This window comes from Mustela nigripes, chromosome 1, assembly GCF_022355385.1.
Source record: "Mustela nigripes isolate SB6536 chromosome 1, MUSNIG.SB6536, whole genome shotgun sequence".
NCBI lineage: Eukaryota > Metazoa > Chordata > Mammalia > Carnivora > Mustelidae > Mustela > Mustela nigripes.
The window spans coordinates 185,867,033-185,889,718 of record NC_081557.1 but is presented as its reverse complement, the minus strand read 5'-3'; the positions used below and the strand labels follow the sequence as shown (position 1 = coordinate 185,889,718).

Sequence of the window (22,686 nt, the reverse complement as noted above, 5' to 3'; positions counted from 1 at the left end):
ACTGTGCTTTTTGCCTCTCATATCTTTCTCAGGGACACTTGTAGACAATCCTGAAAGGAAACTAAGTATAGAAGAGAATGTTGAGATAGGATGGTATTCCAAAATTACTTTAATCATTCACCCAAGTCAGTAAGAATCAGGAAATTCTAAATTAAGGTTGATAGCCTATGTCACTAGGCATATCCTTGGGCTAGAAACCTATTTCCTCTTTAAAGTTTTGTCACTTGTTTTCTCAAGCGATAGACATTTAACTCTTCCAATAAAAGGGGAAACAAGGTATTAACTTTCCAAACAGTTCAGTTAAAGACTGATAATTTGCACAATGTTATCTCTAGTGCTGTATTATCCAATATGTGTATTTACAAATACATCTCAGAAGAAAGGCCAGGAGAGTTATATTGTATTTTATTTTATTCTATTTTTTGAGTTATATTTTAAAAGAAAGTTTGTCAAATGCTTTTGCAATAAATAAAATCAAACACATATGAAGTCTAGATTTAAGTAAAAATCTCAACTTGATTATATAGCATAAAGAGATCTGAGACTGTCTTTGAATCAAAGCATGAAAGAAGCTTGTTAGAATATTATTAGAACTTTTCAGTCAGAAATATAAAATTAATAATTCATTCTTATGTATTTTTAAGATGTTTTTCCTTTTGCTTCCAAATTTTATCCTTTTTATGTTAAAATAATATATGTAAACAAATGTTTTTATTAATGTGAAAAAAAATTAGTAAAAAGCTGTTTTATGACTTCTACCTTATTAAGCTGTGATACTGTAAAAAGGAAGATGAAGTTTATAGAATGATAATAGTGCATGCTGTATAACTATTACAAACATGAATTTAACTGATAAAGCACTTAATTTTAATCCTCTATAGTTAAATCATTACTCTGTCCTTCTTTGCAACAACTGAACACAGTAAATGAATACAACATAAAAAGACATTTTAAATAAATTTGTAAGTGCATAAAATAAAGTACGTACCATCATCTGCATCAGTAACATTAAACACAAAAACAGTAGATCCTAGAGGTAGATTCTCCATTAAGGATGTGCTATATGAGTTTAAGCTGAAAATAGGTGGGTTGTCATTTACATCTAGTACATTAAAATAAACCCTAATGGTAGTAAATTGTCCCCCACCATCTTCAGCTCGAACAGTGAGGATATAATATTGCTGTGCTTCATAATCTAATACTCGAGTCAAATTAAAGACTCCAGTAACTGGATTCAGGAAAAATATGCCATCTTCATCATCTTCATTCACAATATATGTAATTTCTCCATTCACACCAGAGTCATCATCTGTGGCTAAAATAGCTGCTACCAAAGAACCTATCAAAAGATAAATTAATAGTCTAAAATTAATGGGATAAAGGTATCACTAAGAGAATACATACAGACACCAACAAATTTTATTTGTACAGTAAAATATTTTAACTAGATAATCACTATGAAAATATAGTGAACACAACATTCTACAGATTTATATATTAACACTGATACCAACCTTCCCAAATATTAACAAAACATACAGCATATTAAATACTCAGTAAGTTTTATGTTACAGTGGAAATGTTCTGGAGAAATAATACTTCTTACACTATTTTCCTGCCTGGCACTGCCAATTCTTGAACATATTGGTGATTGCAGTGAACATATATGGGGACCCATTGCTAGCATCAGGAACTAGGGCTCCCCAGCAATAATGCAGACTTATGCTCAGGGAATATTAGCTCATATGGTCATTGTTATAATTAAGGCAGAAATAAATATGGTGATAATTTCATGAATGACCAGCGTAACTCATGTTAAGGAGTGAAGGGAAAAGTGCAGTGAGAAGTAGTTTATAAATATTTAATTTCTTTGTCAAATGAGTTTCCGTAACATATGTCTTATTACACAGAATCATTCCAAATGTAATTCGGAATAAAATTTCAATTTTAGATAAGAATTTCCAATAATGGAAATGAAGCATACACACACCAGAAATATGGTATTCGGTACTCAAACTCAACAATCACAACATAGTATGTTCAAAGAGGCAAGCTGACAATTCAGGATTGAGATTCTACTAACACTTACTGAGTACATGCTAATTCCTAAAACCCATGTTAGCTACAGTATATATGATAAATTAACCTTCACCTTAATTCTAACAAGAAGTATTTGTTTCCACTTTACAGAAGGTAAAATGGAAACTAAGAGTGATGCATTAATTTTCTCCAGGCTACACAGGTTCTAAGTATTAGAGCTAGTATTCACAGATTTTCATGTGCTTTTCTTTCTGCTTTGTCTACATAGCACTATAATCACATCAGACATTTTTATAATATCCATTTACTTTTAACTTTTGTAACCAATTAAAATATGTTAAAAATAGAGATGGAGTCATGTCTTGCAAATGCAATTCTGAAGCACATTGATTCAGAATAGATGCAGAGGTAGCAAAGTACAACATTTTATATGGCCAGTTTTTTAGAAGTCAGCATTTAGAAATTATATTAATACATAAAATGTTTAAATGGGCTGCAAAATATCACAGAGTATAAAGTGGAAAAACAGTATCAAAAACTCTTGTTGCCATAAAAATTAACAATTCATCCCAAATACTTTCAGAAACAGAAATATTTGTAATTGGTAATCAGATGAATTGCTAACTTCATTTGCTATCAGAATTCATTTGGGAACTGTATCTAAGAAGGTTAATTAGTAGACTAAAATACCTAGCACATATATTTTTATACCTAGTAGCATATGTTCTATGTAAAACTAGTCGCTAATTAAAAGCAGCCAAAACATAGTCCGTAATTGTAGTCAAAAGTGATCTTTGTGAAATATACCTAAGGATGTGTCCACTTACCTGGGGTTGTATCTTCAGGGATGTCAAAAGAGTACACAGGTCTGGAGAACTTGGGTGTGTGGTCATTCACATCACTGATGGTGATATTAATTCTCATATCAGAGGACTGAAGACCATCATCTGCCCGAACCAGCAAAGAATATTTGGAACGGCGTTCCCTGTCCAACCGCTTGGTCGCTATCAGATCTCCAGATTCAGGGTCAATGCGGAAACTGTCATCAGCTCCACTAATGATAGTGTAGGTGACCAGAGCATTTGCACCCTGAGAAAAAGACCCATATCTGAATTGTTAGAAGTAGAACAGTTAAGGGCACCATTCCTTATGCTGAGAATGTATTTGACAAAAGTGAGCCTTTTGGCTTTACTTTATAAGATATTAAAAGATTTCACAAGATAGCAGACCAAAGTAGTTTATCACATAATCTTTCACCACTCATCCATTAAATAAGACAGAAAATCTCAGCTGTCAGTATTAGCTATATCTATCTTTTAACTCATAAAATGTACATGTAGAAAGGAGTCAAGTTGTCACTAAAGAAAATACAAGTAACACTACTACTATTAACCACATAACCAGATTTGCTGAAGGGGTGGCTCTGTGCCAGGCACTGTGACAGCACTACGTATGCATCCTCTCACTTTAATTCACAACTTCATGAGGTGCCATTTCACAAATGAAGACACTGGGTTCCAAGATGCTAGTTAACTCACACACGGTCACACGGCAAGTGTTACAGTGGATTGCAAACCCATGTCTGACTGACTGAGTTTGTGGTCCTTCTGATTCAGCATGAGAAGGTAATTAAATGAGGCCTGTGCTAAAGGGAGAAACTTGCATTGTTTTGAGTTGATTTCTTTAGGGCAGGTAATACAGGAGAGTATATATGGAGCTGAATTGGGGTTTGTAGATTTTTTTTTTTTTAAGGGAAGACGAAGGAAACATTTCAGTTTAAGCAAAAATGCAGAGGGAAGGAGAATGTCTGGCTTACTCACCGTTAAACATTTAGAGTGGGGAGTTTAAATGAAGAATAGAAGAAGGTCAAACTAAAATTTTAGGTTACGGGTATATTTTTAAGAATCTCAACTGCAACACAAACTGCCTTGAATTTTATGGCCAAGAAAATACCAATCATTTCTTAATTGGAAGTAATTTCTCAAAGCTCTTGATAACGTAGAAAGAACTAGAGTGGGGGCAGGCCAGAGAAGGGAGAGAGTGAGCAGAGTTTGGCCCCAAGAGGCTGGGGCTTCAGTTCCTCAAGGTGAAACTTTCTACAATCTATATTCTTGGCAGGTTCCAAGTCCATGTTCTATAAAATGAAAGCAGGAGTGATTTCTTATGCTCTTTTAGCTCTTTGAGCTTTGGTCCTCACAACTTCGAAATCTAAACTAGAAAGTTAGCAGAGGACAGAGAAAGGTTGAGAAAAACAGAACATTCTTTAAGTTTTTACTAAGTGCCCAACACTATCTAAACACATCACTTCATGGGCACTAACTGAGGTTAAAGGTAAGGTTTCAAGAAAGAGAGATCTTAGCAAAGTCAAAGAAAGAACGAAAGAAAAAAAGAAAGAAAGGAAGGAAGGAAGGTCTAGAAGAATTAAAAGTAAAGAACCCATCTGGATTTGATGATAGAGAATTTTAACCTCATAGTATTTTAAAATATATTTTATCTATTTTTTATTTTAAAATACATTTGCTGGGGCGCCTGGGTGGCTCAGCGGGTTAAGCCGCTGCCTTCGGCTCAGGTCATGATCTCAGGGTCCTGGGATTGAGTCCCGCATCGGGCTCTCTGCTCAGCAGGGAGCCTGCTTCCTCCTCTCTCTCTGCCTGCCTCTCTGCCTATTTGTGATCTCTCTCTGTCAAATAAATAAATAAAATCTTTAAAAAAAAAAATTAAAAAAAAAAAAATAAAATAAAAAAATAAAATACATTTGCTAATGTGGTATTTTAAAATATATTATATATTAAATATATTTAAACTTGACAGTCCAGTGTTGAAATTACAAGCATTTTGATTTATATATTTTTTAATTATGTATATTATAATTAAAATACTGAGTTAAATATTATACACGGCACTGGTTGAAATCTGATACTTTTGGGGTTGAATCTCTGCTCCACCACTTGTTAATCGTGTGTCATTGGGCCTTATACTTAGCCTCTATGAGCTGATATTTCTTTATCGGGGCAATCCGGACAATAACATTACCTGCCACATAGAGTTGTTGTGAAGATTAAATGAGTTCGTACACATAAAAAACCTAGAATGATCCTTCAGAAAGCATATGACAATGTTAGCTGCTATTTTTATTCTGGTTTTAATGTAATGGGTTAAGTGCATTTGATGATAGATACCTATAAATGAATACTTTAAAGCAGAATACAACTGAGTTGGTATATATCTCAGGAAAAACAGGTTTTCTGATTTCCTATTGTATGTAATTGTTGCATTTTGGCACTGGGGTATAATAGTGTTGGAATAATAGTGTTAGTGTTGGAATCATTGACCTCCAAAAATTACTTTTTGATTTAAATATACTTACATAAAATAAGTATGCCTTTTATGACTAGAAATTTATATATCAAAATATCCAAGCTAAGATCTCTCAAGAAAGATATTGGGGAAGAACATAAATTTAGGATGTGTAGGACCACCTAAGACTAGCATGCCAGGAGATTATGGCACCATGGTTTCCATACTTTTCCTTCATAGATTAGGCATGTTTTATCCTTCATGGTCAAACACATAAGGGTATGATTGCTAACAGACAAAGACAAAAGCACTCTTTCAAAATGTATACTTAGTGGCATTTGCTATATTTTTGTACTGCATTCTCTGAGCCAATCTTATAATTTAGTAAAGTGAATGCCTCAAAGCACCTTTTAATTTAGTAAGGGAATAGCTGAGTTTAACACAATACCACATGTACCTTGTATATTCAGGTGTACATGGAGTAGCTAACATATTTACTGTAATGGTATAGTTTAACAAAAACATTCAATAAGAATTTTAGACTCCTAATCTGACCACATTCTGTACTATTTATTCTGTTTCACTAAGCATTCCATTATTCTAGTAAAGCAGTCCAGGTATGAAAACAGCTACATTCAATTTTGACCTATTAAAGTGGCAAGTATTTGGAAATTAGGGGAAGGGAAAGAAGCAAAAACAAATTTAAAGCTATTACACAAATAGTTTGAAAATTTAGAGATGTCCTGTCTACAAAATAACTGTCATAATTAATGCTCCTAAAGTTATGATAATTCTTCTGAATAGAAGCAAAGGCATCAAATTATGTTGATAAAACAATCTTTTTATATTCAAAATCAGCTGATGCAGTGAATTAAAGTTCTAGTGAATGTCTGAAAATGTCTGGCCAAGAGTAATGATTTAATTAGGTCTTTTGAAAAGTCTATTTATTTAATATCCAAAATATGCAGTATCAGCAATACCACAAGAAACAAATATCGTATTTCAGCTGCAGTGTGGTGGAAATAATGCTGGTTAAAAATATTCTACTCTCCTGAGGAACCACAGAGACAAAAGCACGTGGAAGGAATTCTAAAAGTAAATAGCTATAAATTGCAAATGCGTTTTATAACCTTAAGTAGTATTTTCAAAAACAAGTATGGTACCATGAAACAAAGCTTGAGTATCCTGGCCCATTACAAGCATAATAATTCTGTTTATAAAAGGAAACAAGAGACTGACAAAGTCATGTGCTTCTGAAGATGTGTCCCTTGATCCAGCATGTTTCAAATGATATTTAAATTAAGTTCAACATGTACATGTTGCTTCCTAAAACTGATTCCTTTACCAAGGCATTATTCTCCAGTGCCTTACTAGAATTTCTCTAACATACTAATATTTTTATGTTTGATTTAGTAATTGAGAAAAAGAGTATAAATAATAAAGAATGTATGGATGCATAATTTACTAATAACTATAATTTATTAGTGTTTTAAATAATTCTATTAATTTTTTAAAACCAGTCCACCGGATAGTCATGGAAAAATTTAATGCTGCCTGCAAAGTAAAAAAAAAACACTTGCATTCAATATTGAGTCTTATTCAAATTAGACAAAGAAAAAAAAAAAAGCCATGACTTACTTAGTAAGAGAGAAAACATTTCAAATTTATGCATACATGTATGTACAAATATATATATGTATATATATATAGACACACACATATACATACATATATGTATGTACAAATATATATGTATGTGTATATATATATGTATATATATATTTGTTGTTTTTCTAAATTCAAATAAGAGGGGCACTTGGATGGCTCAGTCCATTAAACATCTGCCTCTTGACTTCAGTTCAGGTAATGATCTCAGGGTCGTGAGATCAAGTCCCACATTGACTTTGGCCTGGGTATGCAGCCGGCTTGAGATTCTCTCCTTCTCCTTCTTCCCCTCCCCCATTCCTCTTTCTTAAAAAAAAAAAAAAAATCAACTAAAAGGTAAAAAGCTGAAGACAGAGTACAAAATAAGATGAAGGTTTATCTAAAAGCATTAATACTAATTCATTGTAAGCTACTCAAAAAAGGAAACAGCTAATGATTCTGAATGCCATAGAAAGCTGAGGTATGCTTTCCATTGGGCATAGGGCCAAAGAAATGTTGATTCCTCACATCCTGAGTTGAAATAGTGATCATTTAAAAGCTACTAAAATTTTTAAGAGAAAGTGTATTCAAGAAGGACAGCAACCTCATGAGCTTAATTTAAAAAAAAATAATAATTCAAAAGCAGTTTTACAAAAATGTCCTCCTTTCAGTGATTTTTATGCCTTCCGGCAGTCACACTTTGTACAAATTGTCAGCATCCCTACCTCCACCTGAATTTCAAACAACCCTTCCTCCATTTCCCTGGTCTATTTCTTCCGCACAACCTTACACTTTCCTTTCCCTTTAACTCCACACCTCGTCTCATACCAAATGCTCTTCTTGCATATCCTATATATCACCATCTTATATTTCAGTAGTTTTTTATATCAGGAAGTCTAAGTGAAATAAATAAAAATCTAAAAAAAAAAAAAGAAAGAAAAACAGTAAAAAAAAAAAAAGAAAGGGGAAAAAAAGCACCTATTCAATTGATATAAGACCATTCACATTAAAGAATTTTAACTGTAGTGACTCATTGGTTATACTTGCTGCAGGAATAGGACAAATAAACCTTCTTTTTAAGTGGTTTATTCAGAGTGAAGCAATAATCATCTTATTACTTAGACTTACTTTAAAACTTATAAAATGAAGCTCAATAGAAATAAAACAAAGTGCACTAAAACAATGTTGATATACATACTTAGACACATAAGGATCTTTCCAGCCTTCCTCAGATCTCATTGTAAAGATAAATGTATCTCACAAGATAAACTGGGAGGCAATGCAATTATGTGCACACATACCAACACACACAAAAAAGTAGATAGAGAAACATAAACATGCAGGCAGCACTGTATTTGTAGTAACCCTTACTTGTCATGACTTAAAAAAAATCGAGAGGGATATAAAATTCTAATAGTATCAACATCATAGTATTGGCATCTCTTTCAAATATCAGTTCTGAAAAGAAGAGTATATTCCATCAGAATATATATTTAGTATAATTAAGATGATTATTGCTTCACTCTGAATAAACCACTTAAAAAGAAGGTTTATTTGTCCTATTCCTGCAGCAAGTATAACCAATGAGTCACTACAATTAAAATTCTTTAATGTGAATTGTCTTATATCAATTGAATAGGTGCTTTTTTTCCCCTTTTTTTTTTTACTGTTTTTCTTTCTTTTTTTTTTTTTTTAGATTTTTATTTATTTATTTGATAGACAGAGAGAGATCACAAGTAGGCAGAGAGGCAGGCAGAGAGAGGGGGGAAGCAGGCTCTCCGCTGAGCAGAGAGCCCGATGTGGGGCTCGATCCCAGGATCCCAAGATCATGACCTGAGCCGAAGGCAGAGGCTTAAACCACTGAGCCACCCAGGCGCCCCTGTTTTTCTTTTTTTAATTTTTTTTTCTTTTCACTTTTTGTTTCATTTTGTTTTTTGTTTTTTTCTTTTTTGGTTTTTATTTAAATTCCAGTTAGTTAACATACAGTGTAATATTAGTTTCAGGTGTACAATTTAGTGATTCAGCACTTCTATACAGTGCCCAGTGCTCATCACAAGTGTGCTCCTTAATCCCCATTACCCTATCTTACTTATTTAACATACTTATTAACATAACATACATATTTTTTATTATACTTTATTGCTATACTTATACATACTTAACATAACATACATATTAACATAACATAAAATAAATACTTATTTTATTTATTTAACATCCCACTTACTCCCTCCTCTCTGGTAACCCTCAGTTTGTTCTCTAAAGGTAAGGGTTGTTTTTTGGTTTTCCTTTCTCTCTTTCCTTTATGACCATTTGTTTTGTTTCTTCCATTCCACATATGAGTGAAATCAAAGTATTTGTCTTTCTCTGAATGACTTATTTTGCTTAGCATAATATTCTCTAGCTCTATCCATGTCATTACAAATGGCAAGACTTCATTTTTTATGGCTGAGTAATATTCTATTTCTATTTTTATATATGTGCATATATAAAATAGAGTAATAATATTCTATTATACACATAATATCTATTATACTACATAATATAGTAATATTCTACTATATATGTATGTACAGAAATACATATATATCCATATATATACACACATATATATATATACTTTTTTTTTTTTAGATTTTATTTTTATTTGTCAGAGAGAGAGAGAGGGAGAGAGAGCGAGCACAGGCAGACAGAACGGCAGGCAGAGACAGAGGGAGAAGCAGGCTCCCTGCCAAGCAAGGAGCCCGATGTGGGACTTGATCCCAGGACGCTGGGATCATGACCTGAGCCAAAGGCAGCTGTTTAACCAACTGAGACACCCAGGCGTCCCCATATATATATTCTTATATAGAATAAGCCACAACTGCTTTATGCATTCATCATATATATATGAAATATATGAAATATGTATATATTTCATATATAAATATGTATATATTTCATATATATGTATGTAGGTATAATAAATATTATAAATATATTTATAATATTGTATATCATATTATACATAATATAATAAATATAGTATGTAATATAAATATAATATATTCTACATATATACATATTTCATATATTCATGTATCATATATATAAATATATATATTTTTTTTTTCCATCTGTCAATGGATATTCATCAGTCAATGGATATTTGAGCTCTTTCCATAGTTTGGCTATTGTTGATAATGTTGCTATAAACATTGGGATGCATGTGTCCCTTCAGAACAGTATTTTTGTATTCTTTTGGTAAATTCCTAGTAGAGCATTCTCAATTGTTAAAAAGGAGATTGGCCCAAAATGGAGTCCCTTGTGCTAAGCCCCATATCAACAAAACAAGATTTAAAACCTATTTAATTACAGCTTGAACTCTGAGGAATGTAACTTTTAACCAGTCAACATAGAATTATTTGGTCAATATTAGTGAGATAATCTACTCAATAGACCCTTTCTGTTCACCCTAAGAAGGTGACCTTATCTAAAAAATATATTTTGCTAATAATTTCACTTTTCTACTCACTTTTAGCTTTAAAAACCTTTCTTTTCTAGAGAATGGCAGAGCTCCTTTCTGTTGCTAGATGGGATGCTACCTGATTCATGAATTGTTGAATAAATCCAATTTGTTAATTTACTCAGTTGAAATTGTGTTGTTTAACAGACTTGGTGGCAATGGCAAGACTAAAAAAAGACCTCTTATAGCTTCAGGGACAAGAAACACTAGTGCAGGACCCTAGGAACTCCTCTGAGTTCAGTCTTTCTAGCTATTTCTGAGGATGCTGGGTAAGTTACTCTTGGTTTGAGCACGGCTCTCTTTGTGTTGAGCTCTCAACCTAATTGCTTTTCCACTGTAAGACTTACTGAGTCAGCTTGAGTTAGGCAGAGGCTTCCATCCAGAACCTCAGTCCCTAGATCTTGGTTTAGTCTTCAATCCCCCAGTAGACTAGAATCCCTCACCCCACTCACAATCTGCAGTGCCCAATTACTGGAGTTATGGTGGTGCACACAGCCTTCTCTTGGCCAGTCTGCAATAAGATCTTCTGGTTGATGCTGGCATGTTAAGAGGCACAGTCTTGTTTTACGTAGATAAAGACTATTGCTAACAGAAAACTCGGGCCCAAAAAGCTGCACAAATTGGTGGGCATTCGTCAAACACTTAAAAGCTGTTGTGATGCTTACCACCTAAATCAAAGACCCTTGTAATAGAATAAATTGGTCATGGTATGAGTGAAACTAACAGTAGGTCACCTGCCAATCTCAAGCAAATTTCAATGCAGTGAGGTAGCCTGTGATACACTGTCCAGTCATCAACCCAGATGCATATCCCTTCTAGGTATTAGTTTGGTTCTAAAAGACCCAAAGCCTTATCTGAGAAAAAGGTAATTTTAATAAAAATGGGTTGCTTAAAATATAAAGAATTTCTGCTACCTTCCTATATACCTGGTTTTTATATGTCTAAGAATTATAGTCCTGGAAGAAATAAATATTTACAAAAATAGAAAATCTTCCTAAGCTTGTTTTGTGTCCTGAGAACTTGGTTTGGTAACAGTCAGCTTGCGGGCCCCAAAATATGGCTAAGCATAAGTGAGTCACATTCAATTAGCAGCTAGTTATGGCTGGACAGAAAAGTGGGTTAAACCTCATTTGTGGCTAGGGTTCTCCCAAACTGCTGCTAGCCTTCAAAGTAATTATAACCTAGAATTGCAGTGGCCATTATGAGGCATGTTCCAATAAGGTAAGATCATGTAAGAAGTGCTTTAAAAGCGAGGACTCTCAAATCAAAGAAACAGAATGGAATACCTATTTTAACTGGCATACAAAAAACCTCAGAAAGTCTTCAAAATTCCAAAATACCTTCAATAAAAGATGTGTTCAAAAAGCTAATGAAAAACTCAAGTTTAAAAGGCATTTAAAAACTAACAAGCAAACAAAAACATAGAGCTGATGTAAATCTTACTGCTTCCTTCTATCCTCTATTTGAGTACTCTAGTAATCCTCTATCTGAATTCCCTTTATATGACTGTAAGCAAAAAGTCTGCCAAGTTAATGGCCTTACAGACACTACACGTCGACTCTTGAAGAAGGGCTCGTTGTTGTTGGGGATCTCCCCAAATTGATGGGACTCTAAGGGATTTTCTGGTAAACTGCTGTTATTCTCAGACAACCAAGGGGAAACTAAAGTTAAAAATAATGAAAAACCTAGCCAAATTCTGGTAAATACCAGAGGTACAGATGGGATCCTGAAAAAACTGGTGGAAGCTAGCTAAGAGTGAGGATATTTGCCAGAGTCAGCTCTCCTAGATCTCTGCCTGTAGTGCCCAGTAGAAGGAGGTAAACAAAATATCTTATGCATCCTCTTTGAGGATACCTCTTCAGTCCAAGGGGTTATTCAATACTGCCAGAAATATTTACTATTTTTCCCAGTTAAAACTACAAAGTAGCTCTGTGGCCAGAAATTGGCTAAATTGCAGAGCGTAGAGGTTTTTTTGTTTTTTGTTTTTTGTTTTTTAAGCTGTCTAACCTAAGCTAAAATAAAACTATGACTCCAGAAGGAAAGAAAAACATTCTAAAGCCCTTGTAAAAGGATTTATGGGTGAATCAACCTATGATGTCATTTAAGTTGCAACCCAATTCTTTGAGGAATTGAGAGCAACTGTCTTTATCTTACAAATCTTTGCAAAACTAAAATTCCAGCTCTAGAACAGTTGAAAGTTCATCTACTCTTTTTTACCCAAGTATCCCAAAGCATCGAAGATTCCCAAGCATCTCCTTTTTATCTTAAAAAGCTTATAACTTGTATTCTTATCTGTGCCTTTGAGATGTAAATGTTAATGTATGAACTTTGGGAAGGTAATCCTTATCAGAAAAAAAAAAAATGAGGGGAAGAAGGTCATTTAGAATTTGCACTAGTGGGAAATCTTGAGTATACAGAAGGTATAATGTCCCTCTTCTTTTTAAGATTTCTTCCTTTCTTTTAGAGAGGGAGGCAGAGGAGAAAGTCTGGGAGAGGAAGAGGGAAAGAATCTCAAGCAGACTCTACACGGAACATGAGGCCTGACACAGGGCTCAATCTTACAACCCTGAGATCATGACCTGAACTAAAACCAAGAGTCGGTTTCTAAACCAACTGAGCCACCCAGGTGTCTCAATGTCTCTCTTTCTAAATATTTCTGTAAGCACGGTGTGTGTGTGTGTGTGTGTGTGTGTGTGTGTGTGTATGTCTATGTCTGTGTCAATGTATATATACATATATACACATATTTATGTAAGAGTATTTATATATGTATATATATATCTATGTGTTATATATGTTATATATGTTTATATATATTATATATATTATGTACAACATAGTTTATATATATAATGTATGTTATATATAAAATATATTGTATATAATATATATTTAGTAATATATATTAAAATTAATTTTAATAATACCATCTGGCTGTAGAAACTTCTACCAACTTTACCTCCAGATGGTATTACTAAAATTAATTTGTGGAAGAGCAATATTTAATTGGCTTAAAAAATATGAACTTATATAAATTTAATATTCATAAAACTTCTCAAAAATATAATGCAAACTAACCCAAATGCTTTTTGGGTTCATGTAATTTGGGAAAATATTCAATATTAAAGCTGATTCAACTTTTTTGTCCTAATTAAAATATACATGTCGTTAGAGTTTTCAGCATAGACTATAATGCAGTCATACAACATTTATTTTACCTGGATTTATTAATCAAATAAAGTTTATGCTATCCCTGTTATAAAATTTGTCAGCAATAAAAATAACTTGTCATTTTGAAATTTTCATAAGTAATCCAAATATAATTGTTAACAACAATAAATAAATATTAGTATATGAAGTTTTAGGTAAACTTTTTAGTTTCCTCAAATCTTTTTGGTAAACTAAAGCCTTAAAGTTTTGCTAGGCTATGTTAAGTGATGAGTCAAGTTATATCCATTGAATATCCAGATCATTTCCAAATAAAATGAAATATTGAAACATGTTATTGAACATAAGCTATGTACTTTTAGCTTCCTTTTAGAGAAACTAAAGATAGTCCATGAAAGTACATGTTTCTAGAAATTATAAAAAAATTTTATAGGTCTGCCAATCCACAGAATGCTAACATAAAAGACAGTTTACAATTGCTTACTTCTTAGCTTTTGTTAGAAATCAAAGGCTTCTAAGGGTGAAAAATTCTAATGTGTGTAACTAAAAGCACTAAGGATATTGAGGAAAATGAATTTTATGATCTGCCTAAGATCAGAATGAATTTAATTAAACAAATGAGTCCTAATATCAAAGTAACCTGGTGCAAAATCAGAATTTTGTTTTCTATCTGTTAAAAGGACAAAATTTTCTTGGTCCATTGGTCTGCTCTCACTGGAGATTATAAAAGGATTTCCTTACCTTTCAAAGTGATATACCTAAAAAACAAGAATTGTGTTTCATCAAAATAATTTCCTGTGTTGTTTTTATCAAATCTTTTATTACTGAAGCCTAGGACTCTCAATATTAAAAGAATTAAGTTTTACTCAGAACCACGAAGTCTTCTATATTTGCCTATGAAGTCTTTTTTTGTTTTTTTAAGATTTTTTTTATTTATTTGACAGAGAGAGATCACAAGTAGGCAGAGAGGCAGGCAGAGAGAGAGGAGGAAGCAGGCTCCCTGCTGAGCAGAGAGCCCGATTCGGGACTCAATCCCAGAACCCTGAGATCATGAACTGAGCCGAAGGCAGCAGCTTAACCCACTGAGATACCCAGGCACCCTGCCTATGAAGTCTTTAATTGTCACTGTGGTTAAATAGATAACTGAATATTGTTTCATAGTGATTTATGGTCTTAAATGCCTATAGTGACTTATGATCTTAAAGCCTTTTGATATTTTTTGACAACCTTCCTAAAAAACAAATTCTAAATGAAGTTTTTTTGACTTGAATTAACTTTGATTTTAAGAGGGTCCCTGAAACATCTCAAAACATTTGGTCTTTCTCCTTATAAAAATATTAAGTCATTAAAGATAATTAAGTTTTTTTGATATTTTAAATTATGTGGAAAACATTGCCAAATAAATAATATGAAGGCATTTTTATGTTGTATAGGGATGTTATAAGTGTTCCAGAAATAGTGTAGAATTCCTGGAAATCTGATATGTTGTGGCACAATGTTTTCAGTCATAATTCCAGTTATTATCTTAAAATGATATGTAACATTTTACACACATTTCCTTGCAAATTGTAGTGAAATCTCATCAGATTTTTAACTGTGGCTATTTTTAAGTCTTTTGTCATTTATAGGCAGTTGTTTCATTCTGATATTTGGCAAAAATGTTTCATCTTCAAGAAGACTCATGGAAAATACTCCAAAATACAGGTTTCTGATAACTTTCAAATAAAAACAAAACAAGGGATGCCTGAGTGGCTTAGTCCATTAAGCACTGCCTTTGGCTCAGGTAATGATCCCAGGTTCCTGGGATGGAGCACTGCTCCATCAGAGTCCCTGCTCAGTGGGGAACTTGCTTCTCTCTCTCCCTCTGCCTGCTGCTCCCTCCATTTGTGCTCTCTCTCTCTGTCAAACAAATAAATAATAAATAAATAAATAAATAAATATCTTTAAACAGAACAAAACAAAACTAAATGGAGTAAGAATTTCCAGAGCTAATAAAAAAAAAAATGGATACAAGTAGGACAAGCATTAATTACATATGACTAACTGAACTAAGGAGGATGATTATAATTTTGTTTGACTTTTGTTTAAAACACTGCTGGTTTTTAATGTTTTGTTTTACCAGATGTAAGGAACTTTTTTTTTCTTTTCTACTTTTCTATTTCTATTTGCTATGACTTATAGAAGATTGGTAATGTATACCTTTGTAAACAAAGATAAAGCATTTGCTTTTTCTCCCTACCTGATCCCTCCAGAATTCAGAAACTATTTTTTCTGGTAATATAGTTGTTTCATGGCAATATAGTTATTTGCACAAATTCAATGAGAATCCATTCTCCTTCAAAAGGACAATTGGAAATACTGGTTATATTACCAAGACTTGATTGAAATGTCATATTTGAGAAAGATCTGTGTATATTCACATATGATCAAACAATTTTAAGGAACTAAGGTTGATTTTATGGAGCCAAAAAAGCCCCTTGGAAAAACTGACATGGAACCTTGTTTCTAAGGATTCAGCAAGGTTCTTATAACCTTAGTCAGTCACTATTTTTATTACACTTACATAAGAAATTGTAAATAATGACTTTTGTAAATAATGCAAACAAATTAGTTTACTACAATTATCTTTTTAAAATGGGAGTAATTGTAGAAAGAATTATGTTTGTACCTTTTTAGATACTGGATCCTAAATCTGTTAATTGTCTTTGATGTTTTGTTACATACCTATACATTGGACTAGATCCTGAATTCTAGCTTTCTCTAATATCTGACCACAACTCACCAAAGTAACATTTCCAATTTTCTCTCATCCCTCTGATTCGGAATTGCTAAGAACAAAGATGTCCCTTCAATTTTCTTGGTAAAGACTGTACCATGTCCTTCTCACTACTCAGATGGCAGCCAAACTCCAGGGACTTGTGGAATAACATCTCACAGTTAGAGAAAACTCCATTTGAGATCTGTTCCTGTTCAAATGCTGGAAACCTCCAAGTCAAACTGACTAGAAAGAGAAGTAGCAGACATCAAGGCAGATATCTTCTTCCTAAGGTACCAGATCAAGACTTCACACTCTAACTAAACATAAAACCCTCTCTTCTTCTCTTTCTTACCTTTACTCTGGCATTTGCCTGGAAAGATAATGCCATCATCAGTATCTCTCACATCATTGTTAAGGGAGGGAAATTTTAAAAATTAAATCATCTGATGTGTGTTGGGCTTAGCTTTATGTGGAGGGGATACTGGTGTCAGAGAAAGTTATCCTTCTTTTCATAATTACATAACATTAATTAATTCCTTTACCTAGCAAGAAGGGAAAAAAAAAAAAAACAGGTAATGGGCTTTTTTTCACAGAAAAATCATAAACTGCAAATAATATAAATCGTTAGCCATTTAGAACACTGTGATTAAATAGCTAAATTTGAAATACAAATACAGAAGATAGTAATCTAAATTGTGCCCCAAATTTCACATTCACCATTAGTAAGAAATTTCTGTTTCCTTTTTAAAAGATATTTATTTGAGGTGGGGGGGGGGGGGTCAGGGAGAAGTAAAAGGGAACGGAGAAAGAATCTCAAGCAGACTCTGCACTGAGCACAGAGCCCAATGTGGGGCTTTATCTTAGGACCCTGAGATCATGACCTGAGCCCAAACTGCGTGAGATGCTTAACTGACTGAGACTCCCAGGCGCCCCAAGAAATTTCTGTTTATTAACAGATTTGAAAAATTATTAGCTTACCTAGATAATTTCCTTAAAATGTATAAGGCTGTTATTAAATCATTTATTTTGTTTTACGGATATATGCAATTTAAGTGAAAAACTATAGCATAGACTTTAAAATATTTTAATTTTAAATAACCTGTTTTTTCCAAATGCAAATTAAAACAGCAATCTTTAGCTGCTATGAGAGCAAATTGGAATGATAAAGACATAAATACAAGGTTATATCTGTAGATATTTTTTAATTATTTGAGAAAATAATTTGACTAAGAAACCTAAATGCAACCAGCAATTAACTGAATAAACTGCTGATCAAAGCAAAATTACCTCTCGATAATCTCTATCTTAGCCCTCTTATATCACATTTCAACAATTAACATTCTTTGGAAAAGAGCATACAATGCTTAACCTTGATTATTGGATCCCAAAAGTGGCCAATGTATAGTAGAAATTCAATAGATCCCTGGAATGTTAGGTTTCAAAACAAATTCAGGCTCTGAGTTACCTCATCAGCATCCATCGCTGTCAGCTGCATAATCTTAGAGCCATCTCCAATGTTCTCCTCCACGGTAAGATCCATCATGTCTGTTGGAAATACTGGCGGATTGTCATTGATATCCTGAAGTGTTATTTCAACCTACCAGGAGAGAAAGAAACAGGAGTGTCCCACATGCCTGCAAGGTACCAGTTAAGATGTATACCAGGATCCCACTGGCCAGCTAAGCCTTCCAAAAGGAATCAGAACCTTTATATAACATCCAAATAACAGAAAGTATCCTAAAGGAAGCTGTGAAATCTTCACAAAAACTATAAAATCCAAGTAAAAATCATTTGACTTATTGATAGTAACTGACTTTACAGGGGTGCCTTGGAGTTTATACAAGAAAAGGCCCACTGATTAACTGTTGCTTTAATCCCCAGATTTGTGCACCATGGAAGAACTGCCCAGACTTAGGACCACCTGCCATTCAACCATTAAATGTCACCAGACACACAAATGAGGGGGTGTAGAATTTCTTCATGAAATGTTTACATATTAGCAATGTCTGGGAGAAATAAAGACATTCACATTTAGTTTTAAGAGACTCTCACCATTTTCCTTTTTAAAGTGAACTCCCAACTCATGGGGGAAAATACATGCATCTTCTTTTCTTTCTAGTTCCCTTCGTATCAGGACTTCTAAATGTGACTACAGCTAAACAAATGTACTGTTTATATAGACTGCAAATATTAACAGTTTTGTTTGAAAGATCCTAGTCAGAGTTATTTGTTTGCTTCTCTGCCTCAGAAAAATTATTTAGAAGGAAGGGTTTGTGAAGTCTAAATATGAACTTCAAACCATGTGTTTTCTCTTTTGAGTTAGGTGCTAAAAGCTGTATATCTGATGAGAAAAGGGAAGACAGCTGCTAATAAAATTGTAAGTTTCCCCAGTTGGGTCACAAAATTAAGTCATGGAGAAAAACCATCCAGCCATTTAGCTAGGATATAACTAAGACATTTTTCTCATAGGATGAAATGTCGTATTTTATAGTTAAACTGTAAAAACTCCATCAGATCTCAGAGCAATGCAGATGAATATGAGGAAAGAGAAGAGAGTAAAAGAATTCTGGTTTTTTCTTTTCTGGGAGGAGGTGGAGTGGGGTTGAGGGGGAAGCAAGAGGTAGGACTGTCATAATTCTCTGACAGGGAATGGATGGGAATGATAACATAGCTAGACTAATAAGTGGATGAGCAAATGATAAAAAGAAAAACCCAGAAAACAATATATAAAATTAAGTACTAAAGAATTATGATACCTCTAATTCCATCTTTTAATAGTAGGGAAGTGTTTGATAAAAAGTTAATCTTGGTTTTAAAGGTGTGAGCACAGACCTAGGAGTTCCTTAGAGCTAGGGAGAGACTTTGAGGAAAAGGATTTTATAAACCAGAATTCCAGGTCCTACAACCCAAAGTCAAACTTATAATCTCATCTCTGGAACATACTGAATGCATCTGAAGTTTTCATGTAGGAGGAGCTTTGATATATATAGATATATATTTTTTCAAAAGCTTGAAAAATATGGATTTAAGAATCAATGACCAATGGTCATCCAAATGTATAACTATTAATGCTTTTAGAAATTAATAATTATCTTCATATTATAGATGCCTGAATTTTCATATATGTGTGCACAATCCTTAAAACACAGTAGAAAAATAAATGAAGAATAAGAGATAATGGATGGAAATACCTCATTATTCAACTCTGACATTTTAGCTTAATAGATTTTTTTCTCAATTCTAAATTGTCTTTCATCTGTAGCTTTATGATTTGGTCTAATTGGAAACCAACACGCCAACCTTGTTTATGCTCATGTGTGTGTGTGAAAGAGAGAGAAAGATATTTTATAAGTGTATTTGTGAGAGAATGTGAATATGAATGTGTGTGTTTATCAAAGTGTATGAGTTGTGGAGTGTGTGTGCGTGTGTATGTGCTTAAGAAAGAACACTAGTTGAGATAAGGGAAATCCATATTGGCACCAATTAAATATGACATCAAAGATGCATTGGGAAATAGTACCATGCACTAGAAACATGCTGGGTATTCCAGAAAGTTACCTCATTAAAAATGGTGAGTGCATGAATTGAACAAGCCCCTTCTGTATTTTAATAATTATAACAAAGTAACTAATATACTAAATGCTAGACATAGTTTTAGGTTATATGTGTGTGTACATACATACATATACATACACATACACACACTTTAAAAGTTCTCTAAAGAGCCCTATGAGGAAAATATCATTATGTTCCCAGAAGAGAAACTAGTTAACAAAAGTAAAGAGATTAAGTAATTGCCCAATGACACAGAGCTGGAAAGTAAGTTTTCTCTACTGCCATGCAAAACTGTCTCTCATGTCTAAGTGTGTATATTCAATAAACCAACGAATCATTTGAAAAATATGTCACAACCAAATGCACATATTATTTCTGTCTGGAAATCTGAATCACTTACATATGAACTAACTAGCCATACAATCGTGGGTCAGTCAATAAATCTCTCTCTGTCAGAATTTTTTTTTAAGATTTTATTTATTTATTGGAGAGAGAGAGAATGAGAGAGAGAGAGAGAGAAAGAGAGAAAACATGAGTGGAGAAAGGTCAGCAGGAGAAGCAGACTCCCTGTTGAGCAGGGAGCCCCATGTGGGACCATCCCAGGACTCCCAGTATCATGACCCAAGCCAAAGGCAATCGCTCAACCAACTGCCCCTCTCTGTCAGAATTTAAGAAAAAATAGAATAATAGAAAAGAAGACTATTATATTGATTCTTAAATACAGTTCTTGAAGTCTCTGATCATGTATGCTCTATGAGATTTTGGCTAATTTCATTATTTCAGGTATAGAAATGGTTTTCCTATTTTATTTTATTTTACTTTATTTTATTCAAACATTTTATTTATCTCTTTAAGAGAGTGAGAAAGAGCATGAGCTGGGGGACAGGCAGATGGAGAGGGAGGGACAGATTCCCCGTTGAGCAGGGAGCTGGACTCCAGGACCCTGGGATCATGACCTGAGCTGAAGGCAGACACTTACTTACCCAACTGTGCCAGGTGCCCCTGAGCTTTCCTATTTTATTAGAAAGAATAAATTTAGTTTAATACTAATGAGTCCAAAACTAAATATTTCTGAATGTATCTATAGTCAACCAATTATAAAAACAGATTTAGAACATTTCATCATTGCATCTGCTATATGCAAATGTTATTTTTTGGATACCCCATTGTTATTCATTTAATGTCAGGCTATCCTTTTTCCTAAAATCAGTGTCAACTTACCAATTAAAAAGTTAAAAACTTCCTATATCTTTCTTGGGGGACAGAAATATAGATATTTCTCTTAATTGCTCTGTATCTATTTTTTATTCCACAATTCCTCAGATATCCTCAAAAACTATTTAGCATGACTTTTCTCAGTTCTCCCAATAGACCAGGGTAATGAATTATGTAGAAAAGGAGATATGAACTCCTTAGCACAGGTAGGTGTCATCCTGCAATCCCTTCACTTCTCCTGCTCCTCTGTTCCATGTTTCTACCTACCAAGAATTTCAGGACCATGGACCCTGTTTGTGATGAGGTTCTCACTGATTCCAGTATTTATTCATTCAATATTTTAGAATCTATCACACAACAGGCATATATTAATCACTAAAACTACAGAAGAAAACAAGACAGTTCTCATCCCTTGCAGGAAAGGAATGGGGTTTGATAATAGAAATATTGTCGACATCTTGATCTCAAAAAGTTTGTCTCCCACACCATGGATAATTCTTTGAATTGCCTTACATTTTGCCCTTGCCAGTTACCACCTTCCCGATGACTCCAGAGCCTAACATGTGCTTGGTTAGCTCTTAGATCTTCCACTAACCTAAAAGTCCTATTCCATTATAATGCTTTCTTCAGACTAAGATTTGATATGAATTGTTTGCATATCATTTATCATAGGATATATGGTATCATATAAATATAAAACACAGGAGTGAAACATTAATAGTTTAGAAAAGATATCTAGAAACAAGAATTAAGACTTTGGGACGCCTGGGTGGCTCAGTTGGTTGGACGACTGCCTTCGGCTCAGGTCATGATCCTGGAGTCCCAGGATCGAGTCCCGCATCGGGCTCCCAGCTCCATGGGGAGTCTGCTTCTCTCTCTGACCTTCTCCTCATTCATGCTCTCTCTCACTGTCTCTCTCTCAAGTAAATAAATAAAAAAAAATCTTAAAAAAAAAAAGAATTAAGACTTTAAAATTTTTAAAGATTTCTTTCTGTACAAATGAGATCACTTTCATAATACAGACAAGGGCTATTAGTAGTTTGTTTTAAAATTCTAAGATTTTAAAATAGTCTACAATATTGTTCCTAAGCTAAGAAATGTATATGTTGAAAAATGCATTCTTCTCTTAAAGAGACAAATCAAAACCTACTGCACAGCTAAGTTTTTAGTCCTAGCACTGCCACTCAGTGTTTTATGTTTATCTTTCAATTGTTTAGACTTGAAATAAAATAATTGCACTTAAATATTCATTTTTCAAAATTAAAATAAAATAAATAAAATAACACATTTTGTTCACATTTTGTCCACATTTTGAACTCCAAAACTTTCTTCACAAGTGGCTATATTTAAAATAAAAACAAAACAGAAACTGCCAACAGCTTCCATAATTTAAGTCCAGGAGGCATTTCCAAGGTATCTATTCTGAAAGTTTGTGAAAATTTACTCTTCAAGGTTAAAGAAACATTACACCATGAAGATAAAGCACTTGCACATTTATGCCACC

The 22,686-nt window shown here is 33.5% G+C and overlaps 1 protein-coding gene across 1 annotated transcript in view; it reads right to left on the bottom strand.

Annotated features, from left to right (window-relative positions):
• Positions 1 to 22,686, bottom strand: part of FAT4 (FAT atypical cadherin 4) — a 179,439-nt gene that overhangs the window by 83,343 nt on the left and 73,410 nt on the right. The window contains exons 2-4 of the mRNA XM_059378162.1: positions 17,878 to 18,009; positions 2,868 to 3,129; positions 989 to 1,339 (exon numbers count right to left, since the gene is read on the bottom strand). Of these exons, the coding sequence (XP_059234145.1) occupies positions 989 to 1,339; positions 2,868 to 3,129; positions 17,878 to 18,009 (745 nt within the window). The remainder of the gene's footprint in view (positions 1 to 988; positions 1,340 to 2,867; positions 3,130 to 17,877; positions 18,010 to 22,686) is intronic.